The 13,714-nt window shown below is 60.8% G+C and overlaps 1 protein-coding gene across 1 annotated transcript; it reads right to left on the reverse strand.

The window, feature by feature from the left end:
• Window positions 1-1,511: 1,511 nt before the first annotated feature.
• Window positions 1,512-12,610, reverse strand: NCLIV_052860 (putative flavin-containing amine oxidase domain-containing protein; the record flags this gene model as incomplete). The annotated part of the gene is made up of 9 exons (XM_003884840.1): window positions 1,512-2,355; window positions 2,514-3,032; window positions 3,451-3,554; window positions 4,088-4,170; window positions 4,495-4,587; window positions 4,871-5,057; window positions 5,427-8,062; window positions 8,334-8,538; window positions 8,981-12,610. The coding sequence occupies 9 exons, from the start codon at window positions 12,608-12,610 to the stop codon at window positions 1,512-1,514; spliced, it is 8,301 nt and encodes a 2,766-aa protein (XP_003884889.1).
• Between the last annotated feature and the right edge of the window lie 1,104 nt (window positions 12,611-13,714).

Consider the following 13,714-nt stretch of genomic DNA (forward strand, 5'->3'; position numbering starts at 1 on the left):
GAGACACAGGCCGCACTCGTGTGTGTGTGTGTGTGTGCACATGATGATTGGTCGGCCGTGTGCTGTTGCCATTTTTGCTTTGTATGCATACAAATCCATATATATGTACATATATATACATATATATATATATATACATATATATAGATATATATAAATGCAAATTCACATGAAGACGCATATGTTTGTGCAAGTAGGTATGCGCTTATCAGCAACTTGTGTATGTGTGCATATCTAGACTAAATCCGCGGCATATGTGGGATTCGCACGCCTGTTTTTTCTGTGCTCGACCGGCATCCTAAGGGCGTGGGGAAAGAAGGAACAGTGGCAGGCGCTTCCACGGATTTTATCTGGAGGGAGGGATGCGCCGGCGAAAGGTCGCGGGGCGAGAGCCTCGATATTCCCACGGCTGTGGGCGGCAACCGGCGTGATTCCTTGAAGGGAGCGAGAACGCAGTTTCGTTCGTCGGAGGACCATGCCGGTCTCCACAATAAAACGAGATGCCTGGCACAACGGCAAGACTCCGTGGCATACCGGCGCGCGCAGGATACGGTTACAGAACTCGCAGTGGACACATTGATGTCCACATCTGCGGTTTCGCATAAAAGCTAAGACGAAGAACGCCCCTCTGTGAAGATACATGTTTTACATACATTTTGCGGATGCATAAAAACAGGAATATTGCTATGTGCGGACGGAGAGTTTCCGACCTCGATGCACACGCATCTGCCGCCCCGCGCGCCAGAGTGACGTCTTGTCCTTTGCGTAAAGGGATTCCGTTTGGGTGACAATCGAAGAGAGACATTATAGGACCTAAGAGACTGACTAGGACTCCAGGTATTTGTGGTGCATACCTCCGCGCCCGAGACGGCTGCGAGGCGCAGAGAGACGGGGATCTTTCCGAGCAAAAAAATCTGTCTTCTCGCGGCTCACCGGGTTCCACCAGGCCCAGGCACACCGGCGTGGAAAACTGGCGAAGGCTCGAGAGAACCCACGATTCGCCTGTCGGGGGGGGCTGGCGCCGAAACACAGCGTCTCTTTTCTTGCTCTCGTCCGCCGCCCGAGGAGTGTCTCTCCCGAAACAGACGCAAGCGGATTTCGGCAGGCCAGCACGCCGCCAAACGTTCGGCGACCTCCGCCGTCCTGAGATGTGAGTCTTCCCTCCTGCCTCTCAGACGCCCCGGTTTTCTCAGATGTTGGTCGGACTCCCCTCTCACCTTCTCCGCTCTCCGTTCGTTGCGCCTTTTTTCGCTTCTGCTTCTGTGCTCTCCCCACCCAGCCTGCTGTCTCGCCAAACCTTTTCGCCTTTTCCTTAACGCCTGTTCTCCTCCCGCCTCGCCTCCGTGGCGTGCGCACGGGCACGAGCTTGGACGAGCACCTTCCTGGTTTGTAAGTGCCGACAGCAACTACCTATCTAAAAATATGAATATATATATATATATATGAATAGACATATATATATATATATATATATGTATACTTGTGCATTCCTCGGACCGTTTCGGCACCCCTCACGGGTCTTCGCCGAGGTCGATCACCGTCGCGTTCCGGTCTTTTCGCTCTTGGCGTCTGCGCTTCATCTCGCTGTCTTCGCGGAGGCTTTCCACTGCGCGTTCCAGGCGGCTCAGCAGACAGTGGAGCTTGCGGCTGAGATGGTTTCTCCTCTCAGATTGCATGCGCGAACTGCCCCAGTCCTTCTCCGGCTGCTTCGCGTCTTCGCACAGAATCGTCCCTCGCTGAGGGAAAGCAGGCACCGAAGCCGGCGGAGAAGCCAGCGCAGAGTGTCGCGAGAAATGCGGCCGACTGAAACTCCGGCCCGTAGGAGGAGAGGCTGCATGCAGCGAAGACAGAGAAGAGAGTGAAGCCGCGAGGAAGGGCGGAAGGCCTCGGTCCTCGGCTCCAGGGATTCGGAGAACGCGCCGCACACCCTCCTCGGAGGCGTCGTCGTCATCTGAGATGATGACGCACGGATGCTCTTCGGGCTCCATGCGTTTCTTCTCTGCCGCTCCACTCCCGGGCGACCGTGCGACGCGCTTCTCGCTGAGCCCTGCGCGCGGCGCGGCGCCTCCAGGAAACTCGCGCCGAGTGCGCAGGCCTGCAGCGAGAAGGACGGAGGCGGCGACGGACGCGGAGGCGCCCGTGGCGACGTGTGCCAGCGCCGCACTCTGTTCGGCCTTCATCGTCTCTTCCTCGCGTTCCCGTCTCCGCGTCTCCTCGTCCGCCTCGCGTGTCTCCGCAGTCTCTGCGACCTCGTCAAGGCCCGCGGGAGGCGGAACGGAGAGGTTCGTTTTCTCCGGCCCGAGAGTCAGCAAGTGCTGGTGTGCAGGACAGAAGAGAGGGCGAAGCGCCGACGCTCTGCACAGACAGAGAGGCGGGCGGAGCGCACACAGACCTCGGTGTGCGAAAGAGGAGCGCAATGGACACGCACGCGCGCAACCGGCTGAGAGAGAGAGGATCCTGCGGACACCCAGAGTCCCCCCACGGTTTACCGCCTTCCTCGGTTTCCCGCTTACGTGTCGTATTTCGGCCAAGACAATTCACGCTGCGCACAGGGGAGATGGAGCGCTGCCCTGCATGTGGATGCTGCGCAGGGAATGTTTGCGCCGGGTTGGCCGCAACAGGCACAAGCTGTGAGCGCCGCAACCAAAATCGCACGGCTGATGTTACACCAGCGACTGCCTTCGTTGTCGCTGACGATGCCTGGCGTGTAGTAGCTGCAGTCTTCGTGGACCGCGAAGCGGAGACAGAAGCCGCTGCTCGCCCCGTTCCGCTCGAGAGGCGCGAAACAAGGGCTCTCTTCGTCTCGACGCTTCGCGAGCGAAACGCGCGCCGCCTCGCCACCGTCCCTAGCGCCAGGACCGTCACACAAAGACGAAGAAGCGGACGAGGAGGGATTCGAGGAGGGATTTGAGCAGGGAGAAGAGGACGGAGGGAAAGGAATGGAGACACATCCGACGAAGGGGCGTTGGAAGGTTTGAGCTTCCCCGCAGAAGGCGCACCGAATGCCGGCGGCGAACCACTCCTCGCGCTCTCTGAACGCCGAGACAGGAACGAAGAGAAAGGAGATGAGGCGAGAGGTAGGGCACACGAGAGAGACCAATGCGACTTAGAGAGAAAGAATGGAGAGAGACGACACACAGACAAAGAAAAGAGGAGAAAGAACGGGAAGAGAGAGAGAGGAGGACAAATGAAGCGACGAAGACAGGAAAGGGACCAGAGGCGGAAGAGCAGGAAACGGAGGGAAGGGGAGAAGCCTACAGAGCGAAGAGGCAGACGACCGTAGCGAGGGCGACAGCGACACAAAACGCGAGAAGACCGGGGGGAGGAAACGGAATGAGCCGCGGGAAAAAGGCTGTTCCGCGAAAACAACGGCAAGGTGCGAGGGGAGAGGAAGCTCTCGACAGAAGAGGGAGACAAGCTGGATTTCGTCTTGCGGCGGTCCCCACGTACGCTGCAGTCGGGCCTTCGATGCAGTCCTCGTAGTAGCTCGGCGCCGCTTCCATTTCGTTCAGATCGACAGAGAACCACAGCCCCTCTTCAGTGTTTTGAAACCACTGAGACAAAGCGCCAGAGGCAACAAACAAGAGACGATGCAAAACACACACGAGAAAGAAGAGAGCAAAACGGGACGCGGTTCAGGAGACGGTGAGAGAGAGAAGCAAGACGAAGCCAGGAGGGACAGGACCGGTAACGGCGTGCATTCGAGCACAGCCACACAGAACGCCCTCGCTGGCACGCTGAAGAGAGGCGACCCGAAGAGCCCAAATGAAAAGACGTTGCAGGCGCCTTCATGCTTGTTTTCTGTTTCGTCTCTGTGTCTCTTCTTCGGCCTTCCGCGGGTTTGGTTTCGCTTCTTCGTTCGACTCGTCAGCCGATCTGGGTGTACCTCCCCTGCGCGCGCTATGCTGCATCTGGTACAGCCCTTTCGCTTCGTTTGCCGACACTTCCCGGCTTCGCACGCCCTTTCCAGTCTCTGCAATCATCTCGAGTATCTCCCCTCCACGCAGCCCGCCGGCGCCTGCCTGGCTGCCCCTCCCCCTTTCCTTTTCCCGACCTTTCTCTGCCGAGAGAAGCGCGTGTGACGCACCTTGAGGAAAGCATGTCTCTCCATGAGGCCTGTCGCCCAGTCGATGATGCGTGTCGCCTCTCGCCGGCCGCTGAGACACGCGCCTGCCGCAGACGACACGCCAGGGAGCGAGAAAGAAGAGTAGAGAAGACGACAAAGAGAAGAAGAGAAAGAAGAAGAGAAAGAGAAGACGACAAAAAGAGAAGAGAAAGAGAGAAGGGAACAGAGAGAAAGAACGAGAGAGGATGGAGAGAAGAAAAAGAGAACAAAAAAAGCCCGGCGAACATGTGACTGTGTGCGACGTGGGGTGGGACCCGTGCAAGGGACACCAGGGGCATGGGAGGGAACGACGAACGCGACAGAGACAGAAGCGCGGTCATCTCTCTGTAGGCGATCTTTCGTCGATGAAGAGACAAGGCTTCACTTACCGTGAACAGTGCTCGGATACGGCCGAATCGTGTGTTCGCCAGCAAAGAGCAGTCGATGGTGCACCGGATAGGAAAGGAGATCATAGTCTCTTCCTGCGGAAAACACAAATACACCACTCTTGCCTCGCTCCAGCGCAGACACCTGATCCTTCGCTGCGTGATGCGTCGCCCTTCTCGTTCCTTTTTCGCCGCCCTCTTCGCTTCTCAGTTCTGGAGAGAGAAACCTCTGGCTAGTGTTCGCGTCTCGCCGTTTCCCTCGCGTTTTCTGTTCCGTCCAGCCTTTGGCGTTTTCGTCCCTTGCACGCCTTGACTAAACAGAGAGCCCGGGCAGTCTCCAACTCGCCCATGCGCGAGTGTGTTTGCTTTTTCGCTTCACCTGTAGTGCCAGGCGGAAGGTACGAGTAACTCCCCCGGGCGAACGGGTCTTTGCCCCAGCGCGACACGAAGGCCTTGATCGGCGCTTCGATTCGCCCTTTGTGGATTTCAATCAGAACGCGCAGCGCCTCGCACACGATCTCCTCCTTCGGCTTCTTCTCCGACAAAAAGGAAAACGTTCCTGGAACCTGCCACGCGCGACAGCAGGACACGGCGCTGACAGATGGACACTTACGTCTACATCTATCTATCTATATCTACCTATATCGATAAATATATATATATATATATCTATAAATATATATATATATATATATAGGTAGATAGATGGGTGCGTGTGCATGCACAGACAAGACGACATCTATGTGCATATGACTGCATGGCTGAAAATGGACTCTGACGTTTCTCTCTTGAGGCGTCCCTGAAATTGAGTAAGTCCTTTTCAAGAGAGGATCAGGAGGGAGAAGTTGAACCTCGCGCTTGGTTTGTCGAGCTGTTTCGTTTTCAAGGGCTGACCCTCGACTCCGGGAGAAACGCGTCGGCTCTGGTTCTCTTACCAGAATGAGAATAATCGGTTTCGGGTGGAGGTAGACGAGCTGCGCATATCTCCCTTTTTCCCGGGAGGCCCAGCCGCGTTGTCTGGGGACTGCCTTGACTCGCTTTTTCTTCTGCGTTCTGCGTCGCTTCCGCGCGTTGCGCCCCTCTGAGTCCGAGGACTTGTTCGGCTCTATCAGATCGCGTTTTCGCCTTCCCGATCGCCGCGTCCTGGCGTTCTCGGCGTCGCGTTCGTCCCTCGAGCCCGCGCGCCCCGCAGCGTCGCTCGAGGCGGCCTCGTTGGATGCTTCCTCTCGGCGCCTCCTGCCGCTGCGCCCGCCGCCCTTCTCGCCGCCGCGGCCGCCTTTCCCGCTCTTTGGGTTCTCACAGCGCCGCAGCGCAGTCCGATTCTGAGACGCATACCACGGGGAAGAAAAGGCAGGAAAACCGAAAGAAGAGGGAGGAGACGACAAGGTGCACGAGGGAGAAGCGGAAGAGCTCGACGCGGCGTCCGCAAGGGTGGCGGCGGAGGACGATGACGCAGACGGGAGAGGGGAAGTGACAGCCGTCGAAGAAGATGAACCAAGGACTGCGTGCGGCAGAGAGGGCGAGGCGAATGAAGCGGGCGGGGCCGAAGCAGCCGAGGCAGGGAGAGAAGAGGGACCGAGGGAGGGACGCGGGTCGGAGACCGAAGAACCACTGGAGCTCGGTAGGGCGGAGGCGTCGACGCTCGCGTCAGAGGAGACAGCGCGAGACGCAGGCTCCAGAGAGATCGGGAGGGAAGACACTCGACCCGCGCATGGAGGCGACGATCGGGGGCACGGAGACGCCAGTGAACCGTCGGTTCGCGTCTCCAAAATAATGCAGCAGTCGTCTCCGTCTTCGATCCCTCTTCCTTCGTCGTCTGTTTGGTTTCTGGCGTCATTTTCCTGTTCATCTGGGGCGGCTTCGATCTCCTCTCTCCCGTCCTTCGAGTCTCTCCTGTCCCAAGAACCCCCTGCGTCGGGTGTTTCGCCCGGCTCACGCTCCTCTTCTGTCTCTTTCTCGGCCCTCTCGCCGCCTGCCTTCGTCCCTATGTGGTCACTGGACTTTGCCTCGTCTCGCGGCTGCGCGTCCCCGCCTCGACCGTCTTTTCCTTCCTCTTCTCCTGCGCTTGCTCCCAGTCCTCTCTCCTGCATGGCCTGCGCGGCTGTCTCTCCGGCTTCCTCCTGGCCTTCTTCTCCGTCTTCGTCTTCATTCAGCCAGAACGGGGTCTCAAAGACCAGCGCCACTTTGTTCATGTTTCCCATGCCCACGATTTTGATCGCCTCGCGCTTCCACTCCGGCAAGGGCGGATCGAAGGCCACGACGCCGCGCCGGCTTTTGCACCGATCCTTCGACAGCTCGAACCACGAGGTGGGCGAGGCGGCCGAAGCTGCGGAAACCGCGCAGGCGGCAGATGCTTGGGCACAGACTTCCGCCTTCACGTCGGCGAGTCGGTTGTCTTCTTGCGCGTCTGCCTTCGCTCCTTCACCCTCGTTCGCCGCCGAGGAGCGCCGCGCGTCCCCTGCATTCCGGTTTCCTGGAGGCTGTTCACCCGCCGCGCCGACGTCCTCCACTTTCGCCTTCCGCCCCCGGCCTTCCTTGGAAGAAATGAGGAAAGGGAGAATGTCGGGGGGAAGTGTAAAGTCCACCGGGACGTCATGGAGTGTGTCTGCTAAGCTTTCATCTTCGCAGTCAAGTTCGCCTTCCTGGCCTTTCGGCTTGCCGCCTGCAGCGGCCCGAGCGTCCGCACGCTCGACACGGCTGAGACCCGCATGCTCCCCGCCACTCTCCGCCACGCCCACAGAAGAGACAGAAGACGAGAACGACGAGGCAGAGAGCGAAGCTGCGGCTGCGAAATCCTTGTCTTCGGTCTCAGAAACCTCGACACTGTCTCCGGCGTCCCCGCTTTTGACGTCTCCCTGCGCATCCCGCCGTCCGTGTGCCTCGCCTGCTCCTCGCCTCGCAGAAGACGAAGCTTCTGGGGAAGCAGGAAGAGGGCTGCTGTCGGTTTCGCCCTGGGGAGTTCCGGCGCCCTCTGAGTCGGACGTCGACGAGACGATTGGCGAGTGGCCCGCAGTCGCGCCTGCCTGGACGAAGCCCGACAAGGCCAGCGGACGGGCAAAGTGGAAGTCGGCGGAGAGAAGAAGCGACGCGTGGGAAGAGCCAAGAAGTCTTTCTGAGTCGTCCCCGAGGGCGACCGCGCCCTGGAGACCGTCTCCTTTCTGCAAGGAGACGGACCCTGTCGAGCCGAGGCCTGCAGCGCCTCGCAGGTCGCCGCCTCTCGTCTTTGGCTCAAAGCCGCACAAGTCGACGACGGCTTTGCAGTCCCGCGCGTTCGTTCGTCCGTCGCCGTTCTCTCGCTCGTCTTCCACCCCGTCTTCATCGCTGTCTTCAACTCGCCACGCTTCCTCCTCTGTACCGCGCCCTTCCCCTCGCGTCTCCCCCCCTGTCTCGATGTCTCTGTTCTCCGTTCGCTTCTCGCTCTCGACCTCGGCGCCGCCTCGAGGCAGGGAGAAGCCCGAAAGCGCGCGCGACGAAAGGAGACCGGACTGGGGCGGCGGGACCGCGGGGCTGCGGCCCACGAGTTGCGCCTGTGCGCTGAGTTCGTACGCGTTCACCGACGCCTTCAAAACGCCTGAGAGACCGTCCACACACGGACGCGAAGGGACGGCAGAGCACGTGAACAAGAGGTGCGAGACGCGCAGACGCGCGACAACGATTAAGGCGTGATCTTGAAAACACGAGAAGAGAGAGGGAGAAACGAAATGAGCGAAGCAGCGAGGCAAGAAGACGAGCGCGTGCTAGGACTGCCAGGAGAGAGAACAACGGATAGAACAAAGGAGAGAACGAAGCGAACAAAGGAGAAAAGAGAGAAGACTCTTTTGGTCGCCGTCTGTTTCGCCTACCGAGCGGCAGCGTGATGATGCAAAAGTCGAAGAGCGGCGAAACGGTCCCGTTTTCAAATGCCAAGGTTACACCGGAGTCGCCGTAGGAAATGCGCGAGACCACGTGCTGGAGACGAATGTCCAGATCCCGCGTTAGCACCTCCACCGCCGCCTTGTAGCCTTCCCAAATAAGCACATGTTGACCCTGGAACGCCGTCAGGTCGTCCTGAACGGAAAACAGAAGACCGAACGCCCCCAAAGAATCTGCGCGCGCCTCCGTTAGAAGCTTTACGCCTTTAAAGAAATGCTGGAGCGAGAGGGGGGGGGGGGGGGGGAGGCACAGGCAAGGCATCGCTGGGATGCAGGCGAATCGCGGGTGAGACGTGCGACCGAAACCGCTGAGAGAGAACCACGAAGGCGCGTGCCGCTCCCCGCGCGCCGCAGGGCTGGCGTTGAGAGGAAAGAGAACGGAGATTTTGGTCGGGCCTCGGCGTCCTCCTGTCTCACGCCACATGCACTTGTCATGGCGGTCGCAAAAGCAGAAGTGAAAACGACACCAAAGAAACAGACCGACGGCCCCTGACGCCTGCGTTCGTCCCGACGCCCGCGCATGTCTCGTCTCCATTCCAGGGTCACGTCGCTTCCTGTCTCGCGCCTTCTCTTCCTACCTGGTCCCAGCAGATTAACGAGAGGTCATCTACGTCGGCTCCTGCAGAATATTCCAAGTTGTTCAAATGCCACATCAGGAGTCTCCCCTCGACGCAGTCGCCTTCGTGTCGGAGCTCGTCGGCGTCGGCCTCGGGACTCTCGAGGCACTGTCGCTCCGCCGTCTCTTTCGCCCGTTGCGGCCCCGCGACTGGAACCCTGGTGCGTCGCTTTCTCCCGCCCTTCCGCTCGTCGCGCGGTCGACAGGCTTCCCGTTTTCTCGTGCGAATCGCGTCTCGCATCTTTGCGTTCAAAACCCCGCCGAGCGACTGGAACAGCAGCTGTCTCTGGTCCACGTTCGCGCCGCTCCGCCCTCCGGGCCACTGCCTCCAGTTTTTTTGCTCCTCGTCGCGCTGTGCAGAACAGTCAGCCTCTCGCTGGTGCCGCTGGTGTGCGGCGTACGCCCAGGCGTCAACCGCTTCGTCCACGCGCTCGCCTGTCGCTTCGTCAAAGAGCGCCTCCTCCGCTTCCGTGACGATTTCCAGATCCGCCGCGGCCTCGCCCGCGCCAGGCCGCGGCGGCTTTCCGGACTTCTTGCTCGCCTTGGCCGAACCGCCCGCGCCTGGCCAGCTCGGCGCAGCCTGGGCGAGACCGTCGGCGGCGCCGGCGCCCTTTGCGGCTCCAAACGGATGCAAGTTGTGCGCGAGGCAAATCGCATGCACTGGATTGTCGTCGATGCCGTGGATCCACGACGCTCCCAAGTCGATGCCGGGAATCACAGAGACACGCGAAGATGCAGGCGACGGCGCAGGCAGGGCCGACGAAACAAACGAGGAAGAAGAGGAAGAAGAGGAGGAAGCGAAAGAAGAGGAGGAAGCGAAAGAAGAGGAGGAAGCGAAAGAAGAGGAGGAAGCGGAAGAAGAGGAAGAAGCGGAAGAAGAGGAAGAAGAGGAAGCGCCTCGAGTCTCAGTTGGTATTTCGGTGACCTCGAGACTTTCGTCGAGAGGCGCCTCTCGATCTGATCCCCTCGACGCTGCGAGTGCCTCGCCTTCCCGGCCTGCCTTCGCCTTTCCGCGCTCCACCTGTCGCTCCTCTCTCGCTTCGTTCTCTTCGCTTCGTCTTCTTCCGCTCGCCCCTTTCTCTCCGTTCTCCTCCCCTCCTGCGGCGGAGTCGGCGTCTGCCGTCTCGCCCGGTTCTGTCTCCGTGGAAGCTGTGGGCTCGGCCGGCTTTTCACACCCCGCGGCGCTCTGGTGCGTGACTGTCGCACTGCAGCAGCGACCGCCGACGCGGTTTCGCGCCTCGTAGACGACGACGCATTTTACGCCCGCGTCTCGGAGTTCTCGCGCCGCGCTGATTCCGGCCATCCCCGCGCCGATCACGGCGACTCTCAGGTGTTTCTTCCCGCGCAAAAAACTCTGTCGCTTCTTCTCCGCAGTCCGAGAGACCCGCAGGTGCCGAAAGGAGAGCCAAGACTCCAGCCGCGAGTATCCGGGCGCCGGCGCGCACGCGGACCCGGAACAGACGCACGACGCAGGAAGTGCAGAAAACAGAGGCTCGGACAAACGCCCCGGACCAGGAAGCTCAGAGGCAACAGAAGAAACGGAAGACGGACACAACGAAGAGGCAGAAGAGGCAGAAAGAGAGGAAACCGACACAGATGAGGAGGAACAGGAAGAAGAGGAAGAACACGAAGAAGACGAGGAAGAAGACGAGGAAGAAGACGAGGAAGAAGACGAGGAAGAAGACGAGGAAGAAGGTTTTGACGAGAGCGCGGGATTCGCTCCCGAGGCTCGGCGCGTCGAGCGGAGGGTTCGACTAGAACCGCCTTGGCGCGTCCCGTCGTTGTCGACGCGTGCAGAGCGAGAAGTGAAGGAAGCGCCTTCTGAGGGGCCGGGCGTCGAAGGCCTCGAGGTTCTCTCCGTTTCGCCGCCTTCGCGTCGGCCCGTCACGGGGGGAGAGTCCGTTTCCGCTTCTCGCTCGGCCTCTTGGGGGTCCGAACCGAGGCGGAGGCGTTGCCGAGCAGCAGACGCTGGCGCCGGCGCAAAACCCCCGCTGGCAGCGTCGCCCGCGGCTTCGGATTCCCCATGACGCTTTGCAGGTGCGTCCGGCCTGCGAGATGCTTCAGCGTCGGATCGCTCCTCGCCGTCAGAGACAACAATCACTTCGCTCGAGGGGGAAGCGCGAGACGGCAGGCCGTTCCGTTGTTCCGCTCGCAGGGTGGGAGAAACCGCATGCGCGCGCTCTGCCGCGGAACTGTCCTCGAGAGAGAGCCCCCAGCGCGGGGCGACGGGCGGAAAAGCAGCGAAGCCTGGTGAGTCTGAAGGCGGGGCTGCTGAACCGACGGCGGGCGCGGGCGCGGAAGAAGGGAGACTCGAAACGGAGAGGCGGGACCCGCCCACCGGCCGAGAAGTCGCGATAGCGGAGAAGGCAGAAGCGACGGAAGGCGAGACGGGAGCGGTTGCAGAAGACACGGACGATTCACTCGCCGGACGAGGAGGCGCCCGCGGAGCCGCGCGCCCTCGTCCGCGAGCTTCCTGGCTACCATGTTCCTTCTCCTCGTCGGAGGAAGAGAGAGACGAGAGGCTCTGGAGAGAAGCCGAGCGTCGCCGTCCTGCGTCCCACGGTGGCCCTGCATGCACCACGACGTCGACGGAAGCGGAGTCGTCTTCAGAGAAAGAAAAGGAAGAGACGCCCGGAGCGCGAGGATCCACAGAAGCTGATGTCGCGAAAGCGGACTGGAACGTGGTGTACGAGGCGCTGTACGGCGAGAGGTCCGCGCAACACGGCGAGCTCAGTGCAGATAGAGAGGCCGACGGATCGGCATAACGCGACTGCGGAAAGACGCTGCGGATCTCAGGCGCAGACACTGCCCCTGGCGCTCCGCGCGCGTGGAACGCAGAAGACGACAGCGATGAAGAAGAGAGGAAAGAGTCACCACGGGCGAGGCGGGAAGCCGGGTGCCGCGAACGGCTTTGGGGCGCTCTCCCGCGACAGTCGCTTCGCCGCCCGTGGACGAAGCCCGAGAGCGCCGGGGAACTCGCAGATGCATGTCCGCGCGAAATGTGGGAGGACAGCCCCTCAGGAAGGGGAAGCAGTCCGCTGTCCGACGGCGCACTGCGGCGAGATGGCGGCCTCGTGGGCAACGGAAGAAGAGGCGCATTCGCATGCGCTCGCCCGTCTCTCCCGCTTTCCTCTCGCCTTGCGGCGTTTCTCCCTTCTTGGACGCCCCATCGCGACGAGCGATACGCAGCACTGCGGCCCGCGTCGTTCTCCGCATGCGCCGAGAACTCTCTCCCGTGAGGAGACGCATGCCACGAAGAAGCGAGAGACGGAGCGTGTGAAGCAGAAGACGGAGACAACGGGGTGCACTGAACAGGGTAGTACGAGACGGGACGTGAATCAGATTGAGGTGCGCAGGAAGGCACTGCGAAGGAAGGCGTCAGGCCGACACACTGAACGAGCGTTCCTGGCTGTGAGAAGACGAGAGGGCGAGGCGCGCCGCCACCCAGCGGGGGTGCGAGAGACGAGTAGGAAGGATGCGGGACGAGAGCGGGAAGAAAGGACGGGGCGGCAGCGGGCGACGACTGAGGGTGTGCAGGCGCAGCTGAAGGATAAAGGGTGTAGGGATCCTGTCCGTGGCGATAGGGCTCCATTTGCCGTACAAGGGGATAGCGACACGGCGAACGCACTGAGAGTCCGACTCCGAAGGCGAGGCGAGCCGCGCGCGGGCTAGCGAGAGACAGCCCGGTCGGCGGCAGGGAGGCAGGCGTGGACAGCGGAGGCCTTTGCCGGAGACAGGCGAAGCTCTCTCGGAGACAAAAGAAGGGGGAGACTGGAGCCTGGAAGACGGCACAGTGGGGACGACGCTGAGTACCGACGGTCGCTGCGACCTGCGGAGAAAGGCTGCGAGGCAGAGAACGGCAGGGAGAGTCTCTCTGGAGGGAGGACGCCTGAGACTGCTCCTCGTGACGGCAGGGAGAGGCGGTGGTGGTGTCTCGCCTGCGGATCCTCTGGCGCCTGCAAAGGAGAGGGAACTGGGAAGGGAGAAGATTCTTTTCGCCCGCCGGCGAGGCGAGAGAGACGCAGAGACCGAGGGGCGGAGGTGAGGAGAGAGGCGCTCCAGCGAGGAACGAAAACGGGACGGATTGGCAAGACGAAGGCGCGAGAACGCTCAGGACAAGGACAGGCGGAGCGGTTGCTGTCGCGAGAAAGCGACGATCCAGGAGAGGGGAGAGAGGTATAGGAGCCGAGGGAAAGGCGGAACGCAGCAGAGAGGAACCGGAGAGGAAGAAAAAAGCGAGGGGAACGACGACACAGCTGGGAGAGACACAGAACAAACGACGTCGCATTACACTGGGGCAAACGTCTGTCCCTGACGAAGAAGCGTCGCTCGGAGGCGTTGAAGGGAGATTTCCGCCTTCCTCATTTCTCCGGAGGAAACTTCCCGCCTTCAACGAGACGGCTCTTCTTTAAAAGTGCACGTCGCCCGAGTCGGAGGAACAAGGGCGCACGCCAAGTGGCCATAACGCTCCACACCGGTGTGCACCTAAACTACATTTACAAGGCGACGAGGACCGAGTGCACGTGCACTACATTTTCTCCCGTCGCTCCTGGAGTGTACATACACCTCGTTCTCGACGCGGCGAGCGCTCAGTGGCTGCTTAGGTCACAGCGTGGCCGTCGCCTTTTTTCGCGTTGAGTCACCGTTCGTCCTTTCGCATATCCAGGCACGTCGACATGTCGTCACGCACACACAG

The sequence above is a fragment of the Neospora caninum genome, chromosome X, assembly GCF_000208865.1.
Source record: "Neospora caninum Liverpool complete genome, chromosome X".
NCBI classification, from domain to species: Eukaryota; Apicomplexa; class Conoidasida; order Eucoccidiorida; family Sarcocystidae; genus Neospora; species Neospora caninum.